This window comes from Leptopilina heterotoma, unplaced genomic scaffold (genome assembly GCF_015476425.1).
Source record: "Leptopilina heterotoma isolate Lh14 unplaced genomic scaffold, ASM1547642v1 Lhet_167, whole genome shotgun sequence".
Classification (NCBI taxonomy): Eukaryota; Metazoa; Arthropoda; class Insecta; order Hymenoptera; family Figitidae; genus Leptopilina; species Leptopilina heterotoma.
The window spans coordinates 395670-418022 of NW_025110883.1; the positions used below are offsets into that span (position 1 = coordinate 395670).

Sequence of the window (22353 nt, forward strand, 5' to 3'; positions counted from 1 at the left end):
TTGCATATAAAATTCTAAACTTGTCCAGAGCATAGTACCAAAAATTGCCACCAGGTGGTCCTAAAATATTAAAATTGATTGATTCTGTACGACTCTTTCTCACTTTCATTGTCTTGGTTTGTCTCTGCGAAATTTTCGTCTGGTAAGTACTTCAATTGTTTTTTATTTTTTTTTTTAATAGAAAAAATTTGACTGTCTAACTAAATCAATATCGATTATTAATCTTTCATTGTTTTTTTTTCTTACAAATTTCCATTGTCCTGGGTTTCAAAGTGCATTAATTATTAACTTTTTCCACTTGCCACAGTGATTACATAAATGGATCCATCCTCGAGAATTCATTACATTTGCCCCCTTTTTTGTAGAATTGTAAATTTTTTATTTAATTTCTGAATGAAATGTGATTATTCCCACTGTGCACTCCAAAGTAAAATGTTAGAATTGATTTGTGGTAGAATTTTTAGCTAAAATAATATTGAATGTCAAACATTTTGACTGACAGGTTCTTTAGAGTAATTCGGAAAGTAAAATTTAATTTCATTAACTGATTATTGCTTTCTCGACTGTTTGTTTAATTGAAGAATATATATTTTTTGCAGGGATAACCCACCGAACAACAACCATGCTGCGAACTAGTAAAAATTTAATTCAGCTGGCTGCTGCGCCTCAGCAGCAACAGCAACGAGGGATGGCAACTCTAAAGGCCATTTCGATGCGATTAAAGTCAGTGAAAAATATTCAAAAAATTACTCAGTCCATGAAGATGGTGTCAGCAGCAAAATACAGTCGTGCCGAACGTGATTTAAAACAATGTCGTCCTCTCGGCGAAGGAACAAAAACCTTCTACGAGCAGGCGGAAATCCAGCCCCCCGAAGGTGAGCCCAAGAAGCTCGTCGTCGCCGTTACCAGCGATCGAGGACTTTGTGGTGCAGTGCACACGGGTGTTGCGCGTAATATTCGCGAGTCTCTCCTCAACAACCCCACAGAACGAGACAATACAATGATTGTTTGTATCGGTGAGAAATCACGTGCCATTCTCTCCCGACTTTTCGCTAAAAACATTCTTTTCGTCGCATCCGAAGTTGGCAGGAAACCACCGACTTTCAACGACGCCGCCAAAGTAGCCAATGAAATAATGAACAGCGGGTAAATATTTTTTTTCTAATAAAGAAAATGATTAATTATTCATCTTTAATAATGTGAAATAACATTTGTTTTATAGCTACAGTTTCGGCGGTGGTCGGATTGTTTACAATAAATTCAGATCAGTGGTTTCGTACAAAGTCGATCACTTACCTCTTTACGACAAGAATGCGGTAACTACTGCGCCAAAATTGTCAGTCTACGATTCCCTAGACGAAGGAGTAATTCAAAGTTATCTCGAATTTTCCTTGGCTTCGTTGCTCTTCTACTCGATGAAAGAAGGCGCATGTAGCGAACAATCCAGCAGAATGACTGCCATGGACAATGCCAGCAAGAACGCAGGAGAAATGATTGACAAGCTCACCTTAACATTCAACCGCACCCGACAAGCCGTCATTACCAGAGAACTTATTGAAATTATTTCCGGTGCTGCTGCTCTGGATTAAAAGCATAAAATCTCCCTTAATGTTGATTAGCGTACCCTAGAGTACATACATCGTCGCAATTGCGATATCACCCGAGGCCTCACGGTTGATATTCAATTTCCTAAGAAAAAAAAATCGATTCTATCTTTCTGTTTAATTCCAGAAACTCTCCCAGAAACATGAAAAATTTGCAAATTAAAATCACAAACGTGTATCTAGATGGAGGCTTGGCGATCAATAAATTTGTTGAAAAACTCTTGGTTAAATTTGTCTTAATTTTCATTTCAAAGAAAATACTATATTTTTAAATTATAATTTAGAATATGTAATAAGAAACGATTTGTAGATTTTCATTTGTTACTTATAATTTTTAACTGTTTTTAACCTCCTTTTCCATATGAAAACTATACATATATATATAGGACAGGACAATAATTTTTATTGATAAATATAATGTAAATATTGACATAATGTAAAAAAGTGACATGACGACGCTGAAAGTAATAAAGAATCGTATAAGATCCGTGGGTAATACAAAAAAAATATCGCAGACAATGCGAATGGTTTCGGCGGCAAAATATGCAAAAACAGAAAGGGAATTGAAAAGTGTGCGTTCATTTGGCAAAGCAGCAGTACAATTTTACGACTTAATTGAATTAAATCCACCGATTGACCCTGAATCACAATTGGTGATTACACTCACCGGTGATCGTGGACTTTGCGGTTCAATTCATTCAGGAATTGCTAAAGCAGTTATCACAGATTTCCAACGTTTATCGAAACTTTCAATGAAAACAAAACTAATTTGCATAGGCGATAAAACTCGTGTGATTTTATCGCGTGATCATTCGGACAAGATTTTATGGGTTGCCACTGAAATTGGAAAGAAGCCAATGACATTTATTGATGCCGCTTCCATTTCGCAGAAAATTTTAAAAACTCAAGCTGATAATAAGTTCCATCAAACTCTCATCTATTACAACAAGTTGGTTCAATTCTTTACTTTCTTTTTCCTCCCAATTAAGATGTACTTTATTTTGCTGAAATCACTGTTTATCAATCAGGTTTATCAATGCAAGTTCCTATAGTGTTTCGGCTATTAATCTTTACGAGTCAGGGGCTCTTTATGAATCGAGTAGATTTCTTTTTTACGACGACATTACTGCAGAGACTATTAGATGTTGGCTGGAATTCACAACAGTCGCGATAATTTATTGGCTTCTAAAGGAAGGAATCACAAGCGAATACGCGGCAAGAATGAATGCAATGGAGAGCGCAACAAGAAATGCTTCCGAAATGATCAAAGGATTAATTTTGTCCTACAATCGAACTAGACAAGCAACAATAACAAGAGAATTGATCGAAATTATCTCCGGTGCGAGTGCTGTGGAAAGAAAGGATTAATCAATTTTTCTTATAATTTTAAATCTGATTCTCTAAAGCTATATTTGTCATATAAAATCTATAACTTGAAGGAAATTTGCAATATTTATTCAAGTGAAAATTATATACTATATATATTTATATATACTTCAAAATTTCCTTTTGGTTCCGATTTCTTTGTTTTACAGTTTTTTGCAATGTCTCCATATTTTTAAGTACCAATAATAATAGTAATAAATTAAACTAAGGAGCATTATTATCTCAAATTTTTCATCAACAATTTAAGACACATTTATTTTAATCGCATTTGCACAAAATCGCTTTTTCCAGTTGCCTCATATCTTAATCTATGTACAACACCCTTAATGAAATTAATTACCACAATATATTAAAAACAAACAAAAAGAAAAATGACTTGAGGTTTACAAATGCATTTTGACTGACTATAATGTGTTGCAAATACGAGCACTTTGAAATAATAATAATAATAATAATAATAATAATATGTAATAATAATTGAATTGTAAGGAAAAAAAACCCTAAGTAATTACATACATGGAAAATACTTACAATACAGATTTTTTAACGCTTCGTAACTGATATTGAAGGCGGAAATTGGAGATTTAAAAAGATTATAGCTTATCGAACATTTACCAAAAGAATCGCAGTCATACAGACAATTATCTCTTTAAAAGAGTTAAAATAATAGAAATTATGCACAAATATAGAAAAAAATAGCTGAATATACAGTTAATTGGCAATTAATTTTGCACAAAAATCCATATATTGACCAGACTTTGCATTTTGCTACTTAATTCACATCGCTCAAGGTGAACTTCAACTGGACAAAAAATTAAATTTTCCTTTTGTTTTAAATTTTCCGCGACTTATTTCACTAAAATATTGTTAATGAAAAATAAATATAAAAAACAAATCAAGATTTAATGCATACAACTTTGACAACAAATAATGTGATAAAAATAATTGAATCATTGAAAATAATCAAAAATGTCAAAATGTAATAAAATCAAAAAAATATCCGAAAAAGTGTTTAAAATGAATTTTGTTTCGGATTAAAGATATTTTCTAGTTCACCTTGCGCTCTTTGACAATTGCTAATTTCATGGAAATTACACAAAGATGACTTCTTATTTTCTTTGAAACGCCACTTGTTTCGATGCATATACAGTCTTTAATTTTTTTCTGGTAAAAGACATTAAAAACAACTGACGATAAGAAAAAGATTTGACAAAATAATTAATAAAAACACTTCACCATTCTGCATCGCCACCCGCTTTTTGAAACACAAAGTCTTTCCCACTTAAGTTCATGATGCCATCTTTCAAGAAGAACTTCCATTTGTTCCTGCTCCTCGTAATCTAAAACAAATACAACCAACCATGTGATTATTTATAATATAAATTTTTCATTAAATTGATTACATTTCGGAATTTTCTCATAAAATAAAACTTATAAAATTTGCTTTTTAACTACCTTGTCATATTGGCAAACAACAACATTGTCCGTTTCAAATTGATCAGTAGGATCGTCATCAGTTACATCATCTTCGGAATTGAGGGGTTCCTGAATAAAAGAAAAAATTTCTATCTTTCCGAACTAGATGTCAAAACAATTTAAAGTAGTGTGAAATAAATTACTGTCAGTTTTAAGACATTTTTTAAATTAAAAAAAAGAAAAGATTGTCAGACCTCTTCTCGTGCAGCGGCGTCATCATTTTCCTCTTCTTGATTTTCATCGAGATCTTCATCGTCATCATCATTGTCATCTTCCTCCTCATCGTCATCATCATCTGACGAGTCTCCATGTTGGCCATCTAGTTGCGCTATATTCCCCTTTAATTAGAAAATATAGATTCAGAAAATATTTCTTACTAAAATGTCAAATTACAAAATTAAGTATGTACGTACTTGATTTTGAATTGTTCGTTGGGCAGCGATGTTATTAGATGACTGCGAGACAACTTGAAGAGGTTGATTCACCTGTACGGTAGTTAAACCAGCTTGACCTTGCAATGTAGAATTCACGTGTTGCTGTAAAAGTGTTGTTGCAAATTCTGCAGGTAATCCCATTGCAGCTGTGATAACGGGTCCAGTTAAAATCTGCTGCAGTTGATTTCCTGTCGAAAAACATTTGTTTTTCTCATTAGATTAATTCTTAACGATAGGAATAAATAAAAAATAAATTTTCTCAAAGAAAGGAATAAGATTTACCCGCGATTGCAGAGGCAGGAACGTGAATGGTTAAGACTCGAGCTTGGGTGTCGCCTTGAGCAGGTAACGTGATTTGAATTGGCACTTGTCTTTCCAGGACAGAAACGGGAGTTGTCGCAACTTGTTGCACTGTTTGAGTTATTGTTTGTTGATTGAGAATGCCTCTATTATGAGTCAATGTTTGTTGAGGTTGAGATAGTTGCTGAGGTTGTTGTACTATGGAAGAGCTTCCTGTTGACGACTGTTGTACATTATTTTTCGTTACACCCGAATTTGCTGCCAATAAATAATGAAATGTATTTTTAATCCGATTTTTATCATTTGAATTACTTAATTATTTTTTCATTATTATTCAAAAAGATAATTTTCTCGAAACGAACCTTTACTAACGTTAACAGACTTATGAAGAACTTGAGGTGGTGGAGGTTCCGGGGAATCGGGATTCAATTCAACTGCTTTGCTAGATATTAACTTATTTTCCCATATTTGTTTCAGTTCTTGTAGCACTTGTTCGTCCACCCCTTCGTCCAGAAAAGACTCACGCACTCCAGCAATTACATCCTCTATTACGGTATTATACAGTTTTAACTAGAAGAAAAGCACAAAATTATTTACATTAAAAAAAATAATAAAAACAATATTAGAAATCATATTTGAAATTGATGAAAGAAAAAGCTAAAAATAATTTTTTATATTAATAGTTAATCTAAAGAAATTCAAGGAAAAATGATGAACAGATTATCATTAAATATTGAGTCTAATCTATATTACTTTCTGATAATGTATGAACAAAACTTTATTATGGCTTTAATAAAGAAGAAAATGAAAACTTTTAAATTCATTAGAAAATACAGTGATAAGCAAATTACACGTGTTAGATACGCTACAATTGTTTATTCAGATAAGAAATTTGGTAATGGAAAAATACGTGACATAATTGTCTTTGAATGAAGCTACATTGTCAAATTTTTATAGTTAACATTCTGATAGAGTTTTTAATGAAATAATGCACATGACTAAATAATTTGTTATTCTCCAGTAGCAGGAAATTGACAATTTTCAGTTTAATAAAAATTATGCAGACAATGCAAAAAATGAACGTTTAATACTTTGTCCAGGTAACCATTATAGTTTGCAAAAGATATGACACATGTACATGGCAATCGTTATTAATCATCTCGCTTTTCATGTTCTAGTTTCATTTCTCTTTACTCACCACGCTGGTTTGACTGAGGGACATTGTGGGATGATTCGTATTGTCAATCAAACGAAAAACAATACCAATAATCCTAAATCAACGTTGCCTCTCAATGCCGAAGTTCCCTGTCGCTCACAAGCCTTTTATACTTTCTCATCGGACAATACACACTAATTTGCACTTATTTCTGTTAACGAGACTCGCAAAACTGTAGTAGTAAATTTTCTCATGTGAAAACTCCAAAACTCGAGAGTTTACATGTGACGACAAGTTTAAAGGTGCGGTCACAGCTCTTCTGCCAGCCAGTTATGAATGAGTGTGAGTGAAAAAGAGAATCTAAATTCAAATGTTTCTTCTCGCTCATATACTCTTGCTCTTGCCTCGTCAGCAGAGCTGTGAGAGAACCTTTAGGCCAAATGGGACTTTAAGCTGTGTTTACATGCTCGCAGTTGTTTTCATATTCTTCTATCCTTGTTACACTCATTGATCAACGCAAAACGGCAAAATAGGCAAAACACTCAGCTTAAAGCCTTGCCCTTGATCATATTATAAATTATAAACTTTATAAAATTGTCAATATTAATTATTATAAATCTCTAATATTCAACTGTAAATAGTTGACAAATAATTTTTAAAAATCAGTTGAATTATTTACTGAATCTATTACAAATTATTATTTTTTCAAACTTTATACATGTTTTGACTTTGGTAGTGACGATCCTAGATGACGTTTTTAAAAATGGCCGCCTCAAGTGATTTTTGACATTTAACAGGAAGTAATAATATTTACATTGTGATAAAATTATTAAAGGTTCGTATATTACGATCTTATGTAAAATGGAATAAATTTACAAAAATTAAACATATTCATTAAATAAATAAATTAATTAAGTGTTGTAAATTTGAAATAAAAAAGAATTTATTTGACAATTCCTAACCTCTACGGTACATTATAAAAGTTCTTAAAAAATGAATATAACAATTTTTTGACCTCAATTTACTTGTTAATTTCATTATTAAATAAACTTAGAATCTATAGAAGATTTTTAATCCATATTGCTATATTTTTCTTTATAGTAATTGTTGAAAGAAAAAGACAACTATCTTATTATTGTTTTACAGCATTTAATTATTAATACTACCTATTCTCCTTTTTTTATAACACCTCCTTTTTTATTTCTTATTAAAATTAAAATAGAAAAGGTTAATATTAGTTTTTATGAATAATTGATAAAATTTGTATTCTTTTAAATTTTTTTAAGGCAATTATAATTGTTTCTTTTATTTCAGCTCCACATAAAGACGATGCTTTTGATGATTTAATTTTAAGAAACTTTCTAAACTAGATATAAAAAGAGTCAAGATGCGTTCGAGAGATGATGAAAACGTAATATTTAGTAACAATTCTAGTAATAGTAATCAAGTCGATTGGTCGAGATATGGTTTGCGAGAAACAGAAAATCGTAGTGAACAATCACAAAACAGAAGTTACGATGAATTTGGCCCTGAAATGTATCAAACGGGAACAAATGAACTTTTTGCTCAGGAATATGTAAGTACTTTATTAGATTTACAATAACTGGAAAAAAAATAAATCTAATTCATCTGTAATTGTCTTTTTTATTCTTTTTACAGAATGCCGATCCATGGTGGAAGTCAAATTTTTTTATATCCCAGCCAGTTTTATTTGGTACTTGGGATGGAGTTTTTACTTCCTGTTTAATTAACATTTTTGGAGTAATTGTTTTCTTAAGATCAGGATGGATAGTGGGAGAAGCAGGAGCTTTACATGCAGTTTTAATAATTTTAGCAACAGGCAATTATTTACATGTTTTAAAATTTCTATCTCTAAACATTAATTTTATTACATTTTATTTTTGAATTTATTTTCAAATTTTTTAATTTAATGAATATCTCTAATTTTTTTTTTTATGGTAAAAAATAATATAATCTATTAAACATTTTTCAGTTTGTGTCGCATTGGTGACAGTGCTGTCAGCAGTAGGAATTTGTGAAAGATGCCGAGTCGAAAGCGGTGGAGTTTATTTTTTACTATCTCATGTTCTTGGGTCGAGATTTGGTGGTTCTATTGGATTATTATACTGCTTTGGACAGGTAAATTATTACATTTTGTCGTTTTTTTATTTTTTGGTTCTAATTTGGAATTTCAATATTTAGGCGGTTGGTTGTGCTCTCAACGCTTTGGGTTTTGGAGAAACTATGGCCGTATTTTTCGGTCATCAAATACCCTGGGCAGAACAAATATGCGCTTGTGCTGCGGTACTTTTACTTTCGGTGATAAATGTCGCTGGAGTAAAATGGGTCGTGAAACTTCAATTTATTCTTTTGCTTATTCTTCTTTTGGCTGGTGCCGATTTTATGGTTGGCTCATTCACTCACGAAAATCCTGGTAAATTTAAACTTTTAAAGTAATAGTTAAATTAGTTTTGGTACTAATTATTGTAAAAAATATTTTGTTAATTTTTTTTTAGAGTCTGGATTCGAAGGATGGCTATCGGGAAATTTGAGAAAAAATATTTTCCCATCCTACGACAAAGGAAACGGATGGTTTACAAGTTTTGGTGTATTTTTCCCAACTGTTACTGGCGTTTTGGCTGGAATTAACATGAGTGGCGATTTACGACAACCATCAACTAATATTCCGAATGGAACATTGGCAGCTCTAGGAACAGGGTAATTAAAGCAATTAAATAATATATAATTTTTAATTTCTCTAAAAGAAAAATAGTGGAGGATGATAATTTTCTATTTTTGCAGAACGTTTCTTTACTTGATTTTCTCACTCTTTCTTGCAACAACTTGCACGAGGGAAATTTTGAAAAATAATTTCATGATAGCCTCGACAGTGTCAGCCTTTCCGGTCTTGCTCCTCGCGGGGCTTTACGTCTCTTCGTTTAGTAGCTGTTTGGGAGCAATGTATGGTACACCAAGAGTTCTTCAATCAATTGCTGGACAAAATGTTATACCTGGCATCAGTTGCTTACAAAAAGGCGTTAGTATACTGCATTTCTTTTTCAACTTACATAGAATATATTTAAAAAATTTGTTTGCAATATTTTGAAAGAAGAATTTTATTTTTAGAAAGGACCAAATAAAGTACCAATCTATGCAATGATGGTGGTGGCTACTATCACACTGGCTTTTATTATTAAAGGACAAATTAATACACTAGCTGTGATAGTTACAATGCCATTTTTGTTGACCTACGCTTGCATGGACTATGCTTACTTTGCATTAGCTCAAACATTTGACTTACGACACTCGCGAGAACAAAGATTCTCGTCTCAAACTCCAACTTTTGACAGAAATTACGGCGCTGCCGAGAGAAATGAAGGTGTAGAGACTGAAAATGATTTAGACGTTTTATTCCCCGAAAGAATTCGACATAAAACTATTGCTGTGAGTTTTTTTAAATATTAGTTACCACTAAAAAATGTTGAAACATTAAAATATTAATATTTATTTTCAATTTTGATGCTTACATTTTCATTTTTTGTTTTTAATTTAATGAAATTTAAAAATTGAATATTTTGTTGGATGAATTATTTTTTTCAGACAAATCCAAATTTCTCAGATAATGTAAATGTCGAGTCGTCGCCAAGTTTAGATGAAAATAGCAGTGTAGCTGATACGATGGCGAGGAGAGTACATATTCACGGAAAATTAGGAAACTGGTACAGTCCTTTTTGCAATCGTTGGTTTTCCCTCCTCGGCGTAAGTTACTTTTTCAGAAAAGAAATATTTAAAAAACACTAATTTATTAAAAATTTAAATAATAAATAATGTTTCGTTCCAGGCGCTCGTGAAACTTTTGATAATGTTCTTGGTCAACTGGGTGTACGCATTAGTGAATATTATTGTTGTTTTCCTCGTTTGGAGTTATATAGGACACGCAAATCCTGCTGTGAAACCTGGAGTTTCCGCTGAATTTAAACTCTTTAAATGGTTAAAAAATTCAATTCTCAAATTAATGGGGTGAGAAATTGTAGCATAATTTTTTAAAATTAATTCTAATTTTAATACGAATTTTTAACAAATTATCAAGACAATTTTGTTTCTTTTCTTTTTTTTTTTTTATAAATTTAGAGATATGTATTATGCATTAATTGAATCATTTTTCCAGGAGAAAAGTTTACGATTACGAACAAATAGTTGTAACGTCCGTTCATCCTGGAGTTGAAACATCTTCCGCACAATTAAATGAAGAGAATGAAGATTTCTCCGAGAGAAGAAGATATCATCAAACTTCAACAGTCACTGGACAATATGTTTACATTGATTGATAGTCTAAACCAAAAAATTGAGCATACTTAAATTAGTATTGCTGATTCAAATTTTAATTAATTTTACTTTCTCGTAAAGTATTATTTTCTATTTAATGAAATTATAAATAATGGCATAGTTTTCGCACAATTTAAAAAGAATTTTAATTAATTCCATGTTAATATTAATTTGCTTATTTTAATAGAGGCTATTTGAATTAAAAATTATATTTGATTTATTAGTGTTTTAGATTTTTTTATTCTACGATGCTCTAGTACTTGAAATTGGAATGATTTATTCTTTTACAAGACATTCCAGAAAGTTTTATTTTTTAAAAATGACTTTTAATATGAAAATTAATGTTAAAGACACTTTGTGAATTTTATAGCAGCTATATAATTATACTATTTTATTGAAAATTTTAAAGCACATTCTGCAAGATTTACTTGGACTGAAAATATTCTTTGATTGTCAAAGATAAAATTTGTGAGATTAAATTTTGTAAGATTTTTAATGAAAAAAAGCAAAGGAATTCTTGCTAGACTGCTGACGAACAAAGAGTTCTTAATTATTAAACTCTTCACCTATGTTCGTCACTTCAGATACTCTGTACATAAATAATTTATATATTTATATAAATATATTGTAGCTTTTTAGGTTTTTATAAATGTCCTAACCAATTATAATTAATTGTGAAAAACTTTTAATAAAGGTTTAATTTAATTTATAAGAATTTTATTGTCATTATTTAACTTTTTCAACCCAAACAGTAAAATATTAGTTATTAAGTACATAATTAAATTTCAATGATATATTTATTATAATAATTGTAATAATAAAAACATTATTGTTTATATTTTACTAATTTCTATGTAAATATTTATTTTAGTAAAATCTTTTCTTATACCCGATTAAAGTGAAAATGTAAAATAAACCTGAACGTAAATGTATTGATTAATAAATATTTTGTATTTTATTGTATATACATAATATGTGTAATTACGTTTAAAGTTAAAATATTATTTGAATTCAAAAAAGTTCCCCGCCCTTTTAAGGCAACCAATGAGAGTGATTGAAATGGTATCACGTGATTAGTTCGAGAAGCGTCCATCATTTCCGGTAGAGCGGAGGAGCAGGGTAGAACATGTAATTTATCGGTGGTAAATATATTCATTATTTCCATTAAAAAAATTAATTATTTAATAATTTTAAATAATATTAATTTAATAATTAATTAAACTTGTTTTACATCATTTTGTGTATATAAAAACGGCAAGCGCAAATTAAAAAATAGTATATTTCTTTGAAAGAAAATTCCATTCCGTTGATCTACTTGGATATATAGTCATTCGCGCTGTTTTTGATCACTTGGATCCACTTGGATCAAAAACTTCCGGTTGAGCGGGTGTACGTTTGAGGTTCTAACCTCAAAATATTGCGACATTAATTTGCTTAATATTCGATTATATTAAAAGTAGTTCGTGTTTAAGTATATTGACAAATTTTGATAAAATGAAGTTGGGATTAAACGTTTTTACTGAAAATTCATACGTTTTTCATTAAGAAAATGTATATAATTCGTGAACAAGGTTTGCAAAAGCTCATTGTTATTGTATTCGCATTATTGTAGTTATTTACGTTCTTTATTTTATCCAACTTTGATTTTTTTCTTGATTGAAATAACAGCAAATGAGTATAAATGGTATAAATTTATTAATTTGTAAGTTCGTTATTACTTTTTATATCAATTTAGTGTAGAGTTAGTGAATTAATAATAATAATTATAACATTATTGACACTGTTGAATTGTTATGCTATTCACAATTTCATCAGTTCAGGTAAACATTTTATAAATTTGTAATTTTTGTTTATATACTCATATAATATCGAGAAAATATAATTAATTATTAATAATAATGCTTTATATCAAGATGAGTTTGAATACATAATTATACAAAAACTATTGTAAAATTAATTATCGAACAATATTACTGATTTAATTAATGCGATCAATTTCGTATAGTTTGTAAAATTAAATGTATTAGATATTTATAAATCTAATTTTTGTTTAAATTGAATATTAATAACAATTTTCATGAATTTTTCAGGTCACCACCAACAAACATGAATATTATTTTGGAATAATTATAATTTCGAAGGAAAATTCAGAAATATGGAAATTAAAATACCTTGGATTGTGTATATTTTTGATTTTGTGACATCACGGTGAGTTTGTTATTTTAATAATATATTTGACAGCTTTCCATTTTATGGTTTACTGAAATATTTATTTTAACGTTCTGAAAAATCTTATATTTTCGAAACAATTTTACTGATCTTTTTTAAGAAACATTTTTCAATGATTTAATAATGTATAATGAAAAATGTTGATGTTGGAATTTTCTCTTGTTCGTCAGTACAATCATCATTATCAGTTTTGGACTTTTGTTTGTTGAAAGTTAAAAATGAATTTTCTTAGTTTCTAGAAATTTACTAGAGTAACTAATCGAATTTAGAGATGATTCTTGTTTAATGAAGGATTGTGAATCATTGAGATTGAATGTTAGGTCGTCGAAACGAAAGGGGTACCTGAAAAAGCAGGGAATGTTTGTGTCCGTATGTGTGGGGGTGGTGTTGGGTCGCTACAGGGATCTAGTCGGATCTGTCGGATTCGCGTTCAAACTTCAGTGCGCGACCAACCACCAACCGTGTGTATGTTCGGAGCAACTGCTCTCTCGGTTCTCGGAGGCTGCGCCTGCATATCTGATACAAACTCTGCCAAAAATCTGCCAATTTTATTCACTTCTTTTCAACTTCCGCCAGCTGCGGTGAGCCCCAATTTTTATACCAGTTTTTTTTCTCTCTTTTTTTCCCTTTATTTTATTTATCTTTCAAAATTATCAACTTTTAATACCCCCAGAAAATAAAAAACTTTATTTTTAATTAGATTGACAAAAATTTGTTTTCTCTAATTTATTTATAAATAAATTTTTAAGAAATTGCGGGAAAAGGTAGTGACGCGAATACTGAGGTTAAATTGAGTTATGAATTCTAAAATGGGAATTTTTTTTGGTATTCTTTTCTAATATTTTTTTTATCGAACTTGAATGAGAAAATATTATTGAGATTTTAATCTGAAAATTCTTGAAGTGCTTCGTGAATATTGAAGGTAGTTTTATTTACTTTTGAGATAAATTCCGCTTGTGAAGAATTTTACGCACGTGCAGATGGTTTTTACCGGTTCATGAGAGCTACACGTGTGAATAGTTCTTGTGCAAATAGTTTTTTCTTTAATATAATTTTTCAATAGATGAAAATGAACTAAATTTTTTTTATATCAATATGGAATATTTTTTCTACATTTTTCTCTACATTTTTCTCTCCAAATTTTCAAATATTTTTTTTTTTATCAAAATATTTTATTTCCATTCCCATTTTTTCTCATTATAAAAAATGGAACAATTTTTTCAAAGTAAATAAATTAATCTTAATTTTAAAAATTGAAATCAAATTAAATTATCAAAATTTTAGTAGGTAATTGTCTAAATGTGTGAAACAATTTAGCAAAAGTAAACATTTTTATTTTTATTAAAAAGAAATTAATAACAAATTTTCAAATAATTATCATATTAAAAAGATGCATTGAATTTTACTGCATTTTTTATTAAATATTTTACTTAATATTATCAAATAAATTTTTTATTACTGTTATTAAATATACAGTGAATTGTTTTTGAAGTTTATTGTATTTTATATTTGAAATATCTTTATTAAAGATTACAAAGTTTATTTGATGGTTAAAATTTTGTTTTATCGATTAATAATAAAAAAAAAACGTTTCCTCGCTTGCTGTAAAATAAAATTTTTGAACTGAACGCGGTATTTTTTAATAAACAAAAATACGAGGTACAATAATAAATATCATAAAGTTTGATTTACAAAATGCAATTTAATATTCTTTTATTTTTTTGAGGTGATTTTTTTCTTATTCTATACATTGACCAATACTAAAAGCAATAAATAAATTAAATATCTAATAAAATTTAATTTTAATATTAATAAATGATGCACAAATATTAATATAAGAAGCGTTTATGAGAAATATAGATTTATTTGATTAAATATTATTTTATTTTATATGTGAAAATACATAAAGTTTAAAAGTGCAATCATCAGTTTTAAATATATTTACGCAGTTTAAAAAAAAATTATTAACACTTTTTATTATTTACTAGAATTTATGTAGATATTTTATTCTATTGAATTATTCTCGTGAAATTCTAAAGATCTAGATTTCATGCGCAGTCATTCTATGAAAATTCTATAGAATTGTTTTGAAATATTCTTTTATCCCTTTTTAGTTTTTAGTATTTAAGCCCAGAAAATTAGCGTCTCACTTATGACCAGGTTTGATTCTACATTATAAATTCAATATTGAAAGGAAATTGAAACATTTTAAGATGATAGATTTCCACCTTTGGAAACTATTTTTAAAGAAAGTTAATTATAGAAGTTACTTTTAAATTGCATGTTGTAAAAAAATACTGTCACAAAATGTTGTTTTATTTTATATAGGTACAGTAGAATCACTATGGGACATTTAAGAAACTTGATAGTTGAAAGTTTTCTTAAAGTTTATCGAGAGAGTTGTACTTAAGAAAGTACAAAGTGCGATATTTGATTTCATTCTGAAGATGTTGACGCGAAAATTGTAGGTGTGTTTGGGAATATAATTGTTGGTGAGTGAGACGACAACAAACGACTTTGCGAGTAGTATACATATATAAGTATAAAAGTGGTATAGCGTTGAAGGCGATTGACGGTGGCAAAACATGGGGGTTGGTAGTGGTGAATATAGTATTATGAACGACCAACTCGCTTTCGCGTAACCGCTAATGGGCTTCTTTCTTGCTCACATATACTCGCGTTTATATATTGTATATAGGTATACATATATTCAGTATGGTTTCTATTCAAATAAATCATAATGCTTTTCATTTCGAATTTATCTTTTCTTTGGAAGGATAATTAATACAATCCGAAAAGATAATACTTGTTTTGGGTTTCTCGCATATTTATACTATTTTTTATTTTTTACAATGAAAATTGTACATACAAAATAAGATTCTTTACTTGGTTCAGTTTGCAGAGCCTCAAACAAAATAAAATTTCAGTTTAGTTTAGTTTTTCTTTGTTGATGTTGTAGAAATTTTACACTCGCATTGCGCATTGTGTGACAAATAGGAAAGAATTTTTGTTTGATTATTGTAGAAAATATTATTATTATTATTATTATTATTATTATTATTATTATTTCAAGTATATGCTTGAAGAAGAAGAAGAAGGGCGAAGAAGCTGAAAAGTCGAGTGGGACGAAGCAGAGACTCGCAAAGGGTCGAAAAGAGTATACAGAGGGTCCATTATCGTAATTAATAGGTACCATTACAATTAACGCGCTGGAGACGCGGCGCCTGGGGCGAGGATTCCTTTTACGGGGTGAGCTTTTATCGTGGCGGCAGTTTCACCGGCGCAGGAGGCACGAAATGGACCGTATTCCATTCTTTCTGCATGCGTATACACATACTTGAAGATTTCTTTTGTTTATATTTGTCTCAAGAAGGAGAAGTGCAAGTAGATTTTGGTCTGTCTCTTACCTACTTACTAAAAGTTTACGTCGCTTTTCCAAATTTCCTTCCTAAATCTGTTATGTAAATATAAACTTTTCCATCTTTTTTATTCTGGTGAATATAATATAATTTTAAACAAAAGCAAATTAGTAGGTATTCAAAGGAAAGTAAGAAAATTTTTGAACAAAATGCATATTATAATGTTGAATGACATGAAAAATGGAAGTGAATCCTCTCTGGCTGGGATTTTTTATTTTCTTGATGACGTTGTGCAGATGCAGGACCCATGACAGGATTTGCTGCTTAAATATTTACACCGTCAAACCCGTCGCATCACTGGGAAACGCCTTCGTCTCTCTTTCTCTTCTTTTTTTTCACTTTTTTCCACTTTTTTTCACATTCCCGTCCCCCATCTTTGCCCTGCCGTCACACTTGAGACCGGGAAATTAGATTTCCCGGGGAAAATGTCACCGGCTTTCGTAGACGGAGCTTCTTCTTTCAAAGCTTCGCCTTCGTCGACGTCGTAAAGGCAAACTTAAAGGCAACTCCCTTCTTTTGCCAATCCACTGTCCCTCCCGCTCCTTCTTCTTTGCCACCCTTCTTTGCAACACACACCCCCCTCTTCTATTGCTTTTATCCACACACTGGTCATTTTTCCTAAAGATAGTAGACAAGGTATCAATTTTTCTTTTTGTAATCACTATTTTTCAAAGAGTTGCATGATTTGAATTGTAAAACATAGTTTTACTCAAACTGACCCATTTAATTTTATGGATAAAAGGGGCTTTACAAATTAGAATAATAATATATTGAAGGTACATCGAAAGAAAAACGAGCGTCGAGTCGTTTGAAAACGAAAAAAATGTTTCTCGACTAGAGTAGTTTGTTTCCCGTGAGTTTTCCTAAAGAGTTGCGAAAAAAGGATAGAAGCTTGGTTCCCGTTGTTTCCCCTGGTATTGGCTATGGTTAAGGGATTTGGCGTCTCTCTCTGCTTTTCTTCATTTTCCCCTGTGATTTTTTCTCTTATACTCTGTCACTATTCTGATCCTTTCTATTCTTTCCCCGGAGGCAATGACTTTCCATATTGATTCCGAGGGCGTGAAGAGGGAAAGAAACATATTGAGCCAGCCGGCTCATTACTCTATACATGCACGCTTCAAAGAGCGTGTGTTTTGTGCATAAAAACGGAGCAAAATGGCACGCTAACGACGCTAATCAAAAAATGTAAAAAACAAAAGGGAAAGGAGTTGATGGCAAACTACGATTGATAGAGAGGGACAATGGAGATGAATTTTTCCATTGAGAAATATTGACGTGATCTGACAGATTAGCTATATCGGGAAGAATAGCTTTTAAACAATTGTTCGAAAGCAACTTGAGTAACAAAAAGAAGCATTTTTTTGTTACTAAACGCAGACTGCAAAAAGCAGCCAAAAATCAGCAGATTTAAAAATGTTTTAGTCTAATTTAAATGACGATAGGTATTGAATGTCAATGATGGGATGATGGAAAGTCATTTTTAAAACGAGTGATCATAATCTGTTTATAACATCGTGTAAGGTCTCAACCATTTTCGTTGAACCGCAAACTCAATTGCAAACGGGGAATGCGATTCAAATTGTTGGTAATTGTATTACAACCCACTCAACGGAACCACTAGCTACTCCTTCTCTTTCCCTTCGTCTGCATTTCTGATTGAATTCCGTTCTTCCTCTCTCTTCCGGTCGATCTCGCGACGTCGAGAGAGATAATCATTGTCGGAGAGAATGTCTTCTCTCTCATATCTCACTGTCACGCAAAATTAAAATGCAGTAATCGTTTCTGTTTTTTGGATTTAGTTTTTTATCTTTGAAAAACTTTTTCTCTTGAAATTATTTTCCCTCGTGTAGCATGTTAGGAACACTGAAAAACTTGAGATGTTTGAGTGGAGGATTTGAAGAATTATATTTCCTTTTTCCCCCATTCGTTCTATTTCGTACCTTGTCGTCATTATTATCTCACTTTCAAGTCTTAACCTAACTTTCTTTTTTTTCTTTGCCACTTACTCTAAATCACTTCTGTCTTATACTACCCCTATTTTATCTTTATCATGCTCTCTATCACTTTAACAGTTCACCTATCTTTCCCTCTTATTTTTTACTACCTCAGTATTACCTATCACCGTTTTATGCCACATTTTTCTTTTTCTCCCTCTGCATTTCAAATTTGTATCTTTTCTCTTTTATTATTGCGTAGGTAATAGAAGATAGGAAGATAGGAAATTTATCTTTTTTTGAGGAAAGAAAATTGTTTTTATATAAAAACTGTTATATGTACATATATTGTATTGTTAGTTCAGACTAAAATCAACGTATGTCAGAATTAACAATATCGTTTTTTTCAGTATAGTTGAATAAAATTGTTTAATGTTTTGTTTTAAATATTTAAGTTGTCCCCCCACTTTCAAAAAAATTAATTTTATTTTAGTTTTGAGTTTCTATGTGATGATTACATAAAAATGATTATCTCTTTATTTGCATTAGATTATTATTTTTACATATAAAAGCATCTGTGAAACCTCTCAAATCTCAATAGTTTAATTAAAAAAGGAAAATGAAAAAAGCGTTTTTTTTTATTTTGAAAATGTATGGCATTCCATTGCGCGAGAAAAATCTGGGAGGAGAGTATGTGCGTGGTCTATTGTAAGGCGATACAAAGGAGTTGCACGTGTGTGTGTGTGTGTGTGTGCATGTGAGAGAGAGAGAGAGAGAGAGAGTGGGGAAAATAGATAAGGAGAACAAGGAAGTGAAAGAAATAAAAGGGAACAAGAGAGAGAGAAAACAAGTGTCGCGTGTCTGTTCAAATACACTTGGCTTCCCCGCTCTTTTCTGTGCGTACTTGAAAGCGTCAGGTGAGGGTGTCAAAGAGTTTCGACGCGGAGTGTGAAATTGCATCCTATCAAATGTGGAAATTTAAATACCTTATATCCGGAGTTAATTAAAAATCGTATGTGAATCATTCTTTAAATGTGCTGACACGTTCAAAAGTATTCCTCTTAGCAAATTTTGTCTATGAACATTTATATTTGTTTCGTCTCGAGTAGATTTTGTCCTCTGTTTAAAAAACACAAGAATGTTCCTATTATACTGCCGTTAATAAACAAAAGGAAGGCTCTTATTATTTTTAATTATCAAAATTCTTATAGTCACCGACCCCAAAACATTTCTTTGCTTTTCTCTGCTTTTGGTAAAACATTGTTGATAACAAAAAATTTTTGATATTTTTTTAATAAAATGAACAAATTTTTTAGAGGGTAATAATTATTTATCCACTTAAAAAAGAGTATAAAGAGACAAAAAATATTGTCATAAATAGAGCGACGAGCGCTAAGCGCTATTATATAACGTAAATTACTATTTTACGATTTTCGTGGTAAATTTTACAACAAAAGCGCTAAAAACGAATTGCAATGAGGTAAATGGGTTTTTGTGTTAATGTAATAGTTTTAGCCGAGTGAATAAAGCAGTGAAATGTTAATGAATAATTTCTGAATTTAAATTCTATAATATTAAATTTAAATGAATGAAAATAAATAATATTTTGATATTAGGTGACATTTGAAAAACAAACTATTAATTAATTTTGAGTTTTAATTTTTAAATAATTTTCTTAAATAAATAAATAAATTTATAAATAAATATAAATAAACCTTATAATATTACTTATTTTATAAGAAATAAAATGCCAAACTTGAAATATAAAAGTATTAAATTATATTTAAAAATTAGATAAATGAAATAAAATAACGAATTGAAATTTATTTATTAATCTATAACTTTGGACTATCGGAAAAAGTTTGAAAATATAGAATGCTGAATCGGTTTTTGGAAATGGAATAATATAAATATATATATATATATATATATATATGTATATGTGTATATCGGTGGAAAAATGAAATGTATAAATCACAGTAGTTAGTGTCGTTATTGGTCAGCCGCTTGACTGAAAAGCAATAGGTGTACTTCAAGCGCACCCAATCAACTTTTGATCGATACTGATTCGTTGTGCCGAATGAAAGTCCATTGCTTTTAACTGATAGCAATCGATCTTTTCCAAATGTAATTTTTAAAAAAGCAAATAACCAGAGAGAAATTCATGCACAAGTTGATAAAGTTTTGTTAATTGTTTATTAATTCAGTTTCTGACAACGCTCATTTTCAAATTTTTAATCTCTATAACTTTTTATCCAATATATTGAATAAAAAATCTAATTCTATTATTTCCGAAACTTTTTCCTCTTATTTTCATTTTGTTCTGTTATATGTTATTAACTTATTTTATTTATTGTTTATTATTTTTATTTATACTAGCTCCTCCGACGGCCGCAAGCGGCCGTCTACGGTGCTAGTTTTTATATGTCCATTGTCCAAGTCCATTATTTTATTAATAATAATATTCAAATTTTTCAGTTCATAATTTGCTTATTTATATTTGAAATGTTGACGTTTTTTTGACAATGCAAAATAAGATTTATTATGTGTACTTTCTCTTAACAAAAATAAAATTTATATATTCGCGCTCTTTTTAAATAACATACGACTGCAGCGCCACCTTCACATGTACAAACAATTTTAAAAACACCCTTCTATTAAGATTTTACATTCTCATTGCCCATTCTTTACTTCGATACTTTTCGATACATTCGACCTTTCCACTCCATGTCTTTTTTAAGAAAGGATTCTGTTTTTTGTTTATTTTTCAAATTATATTTTTGTCAGGTTTTCACTATATTTTAGTTCCGTTTAATTATTTTTACAAAAATAAATAAATATCAATTTATAAAAATATTTATTGGGTTGATTTTATAAATTGATTTATACATAGTTAATTAAAAAAAATAATTGTCAAATATTGGCTTGCGCTAGAAATACGTGTTTTTGCAAATGTTATTAAAAATTGAATACATTTTTGCAGTTTTATTCTTAAGAATGAATCTGTGGATTTAAACGATTATTTCGTCAAATAAATTTAATTTTAATTTTTATAAAGAATGAAAGCAAAAATTCTATTTAATTTAAAAAAATATTATTTAATCAATAATAAAAATTTGATTTAAAATTTTTTTATATTTTAAATTTTAATTATTTAATCTGGACCAAAATGACACTGTATGTCAACGGAAGATTAAAAAAGATAATAAAAAAAAGAAATAATGGGAATTCAGTTGAGGCTAGAATGAAAATTTTGTCGAAAATAAACTCAATTTGCTTTGCGAGAGAGAGAGAGAAAAATTGGCCCGAGGGTGTTTCTTAATTGGATATCGAATCTAGCCAAACGTTAAGAAAAATCACGACTCTCGTTTAACCTCCTAAATCACAATATTATTACGAACCCTTCACTGACTTATACTTATCACAAACTTTCATTATACATAATATAATTGATCTCCAATTTCACCACGAGAAAATTTTACAAGTTTTGAGAGGTTTACAAAAAGAATTTTTCTTTATCGAATTTTTCTTTCTTGCTATTTTTATTGGAACTAAAAAATTGATTTTTTGAAACTTATTTTCTTTTAAATTGGAAAATAGAAGTTTGATGGGAATGAAGACTTTTGAAATGATGAAGCGAGGCGTGAGGTCAATAATTTATAATCGATTTTTCTTATTTTTGATATTCTTTATGTATTTTTATATAGGTACTTTATTATATAATACAACTATATTAAGCTTCATCTTTTATGACTCGTTATTTTAATAACTGTTATTAGAGAAACTTGCTTTCTTTTGATAGAAGAAAATCTTTATTATTTGTGATATATAAAAGTGAGAATCCGAGTGACTTTGAGACAACTTTTTCTTGTTCCGGCTTTTCTTCATTCTCTTCTTCTTTTCCTTCTTTTTCTTCTTTTTCTTCCTTCTCAGCAACCACGATAGTGGGTTGAAAAGTTTTTTAATTTGCTCTATCATGACTCAGGAAATCCCACTGTCGATTTTAATTCTATATATATTTATTTATTTATTACATTATAAGTAATTTTTTTTACATGTGACTAAATTGCCACAAGAAGTAGAGTAAAT

General features: G+C 29.9%; 5 protein-coding genes across 12 annotated transcripts in view; 4 read left to right on the top strand and 1 right to left on the bottom strand.

Moving 5' to 3' along the window:
• Positions 1-64: 64 nt before the first annotated feature.
• On the top strand, positions 65-1834 carry LOC122499377 (ATP synthase subunit gamma, mitochondrial). Its single transcript, XM_043607696.1, has 3 exons — positions 65-142; positions 600-1146; positions 1223-1834. The coding sequence occupies exons 2-3, from the start codon at positions 623-625 to the stop codon at positions 1587-1589; spliced, it is 891 nt and encodes a 296-aa protein (XP_043463631.1). The 5' UTR covers positions 65-142; positions 600-622; the 3' UTR covers positions 1590-1834.
• A 143-nt stretch (positions 1835-1977) lies between these two features.
• LOC122499379 (ATP synthase subunit gamma, mitochondrial-like) lies at positions 1978-3886 on the top strand. Its single transcript, XM_043607700.1, has 2 exons — positions 1978-2553; positions 2633-3886. The coding sequence occupies exons 1-2, from the start codon at positions 2054-2056 to the stop codon at positions 2970-2972; spliced, it is 840 nt and encodes a 279-aa protein (XP_043463635.1). The 5' UTR covers positions 1978-2053; the 3' UTR covers positions 2973-3886.
• On the bottom strand, positions 3218-6603 carry LOC122499376 (transcription initiation factor IIA subunit 1). The gene is made up of 7 exons (XM_043607695.1): positions 6399-6603; positions 5563-5770; positions 5183-5458; positions 4880-5088; positions 4661-4804; positions 4446-4535; positions 3218-4330 (listed from the first exon to the last, which is right to left on the bottom strand). The coding sequence occupies exons 1-7, from the start codon at positions 6420-6422 to the stop codon at positions 4223-4225; spliced, it is 1059 nt and encodes a 352-aa protein (XP_043463630.1). The 5' UTR covers positions 6423-6603; the 3' UTR covers positions 3218-4222.
• A 468-nt stretch (positions 6604-7071) lies between these two features.
• LOC122499375 (solute carrier family 12 member 8) lies at positions 7072-11362 on the top strand. Its single transcript, XM_043607693.1, has 11 exons — positions 7072-7191; positions 7671-7932; positions 8016-8196; positions 8350-8495; positions 8559-8790; positions 8873-9074; positions 9159-9393; positions 9483-9800; positions 9957-10115; positions 10198-10376; positions 10525-11362. Exons 2-11 carry the CDS (start codon positions 7744-7746, stop codon positions 10682-10684), a joined length of 2001 nt encoding a protein of 666 aa, XP_043463628.1. The 5' UTR covers positions 7072-7191; positions 7671-7743; the 3' UTR covers positions 10685-11362.
• Positions 11363-11799: 437 nt separating this feature from the next.
• LOC122499380 (Down syndrome cell adhesion molecule-like protein Dscam2) overlaps positions 11800-22353 on the top strand; it is a 123505-nt gene continuing 112951 nt past the window's right edge. For 4 of the 8 annotated variants that reach the window (XM_043607701.1, XM_043607707.1, XM_043607706.1 and 1 more), the window contains exon 1: positions 13273-13492. The gene's annotated coding sequence lies outside the window, so the exon portion shown is untranslated. Of the gene's footprint in view, positions 11825-12070; positions 12254-12393; positions 12503-12772; positions 12891-13272; positions 13493-22353 lie in introns of those variants that run through there. The other 4 variants (XM_043607705.1, XM_043607702.1, XM_043607704.1 and 1 more) reach the window with 4 other exon arrangements.

Excerpts from the sequence above, each read along its gene's own strand:
- LOC122499377 (XM_043607696.1), top strand. The coding sequence starts at position 623 with ATGCTGCGAACTAGTAAAAATTTAATTCAGCTGGCTGCTGCGCCTCAG. Across the intron at positions 1,147-1,222 it reads AATGAAATAATGAACAGCGG|CTACAGTTTCGGCGGTGGTC; the intron begins GTAAATATTTTT and ends TTTGTTTTATAG.
- LOC122499379 (XM_043607700.1), top strand. The coding sequence starts at position 2,054 with ATGACGACGCTGAAAGTAATAAAGAATCGTATAAGATCCGTGGGTAAT. Across the intron at positions 2,554-2,632 it reads ACTCTCATCTATTACAACAA|GTTTATCAATGCAAGTTCCT; the intron begins GTTGGTTCAATT and ends TTTATCAATCAG.
- LOC122499376 (XM_043607695.1), bottom strand. The coding sequence starts at position 6,422 with ATGTCCCTCAGTCAAACCAGCGTG. Across the intron at positions 5,771-6,398 it reads CCCTCAGTCAAACCAGCGTG|TTAAAACTGTATAATACCGT; the intron begins GTGAGTAAAGAG and ends CTTTTCTTCTAG. Across the intron at positions 4,331-4,445 it reads TTGTTTGCCAATATGACAAG|ATTACGAGGAGCAGGAACAA; the intron begins GTAGTTAAAAAG and ends TATTTGTTTTAG.
- LOC122499375 (XM_043607693.1), top strand. The coding sequence starts at position 7,744 with ATGCGTTCGAGAGATGATGAAAACGTAATATTTAGTAACAATTCTAGT. Across the intron at positions 7,933-8,015 it reads AACTTTTTGCTCAGGAATAT|AATGCCGATCCATGGTGGAA; the intron begins GTAAGTACTTTA and ends TTCTTTTTACAG. Across the intron at positions 9,394-9,482 it reads TCAGTTGCTTACAAAAAGGC|AAAGGACCAAATAAAGTACC; the intron begins GTTAGTATACTG and ends TTTTATTTTTAG.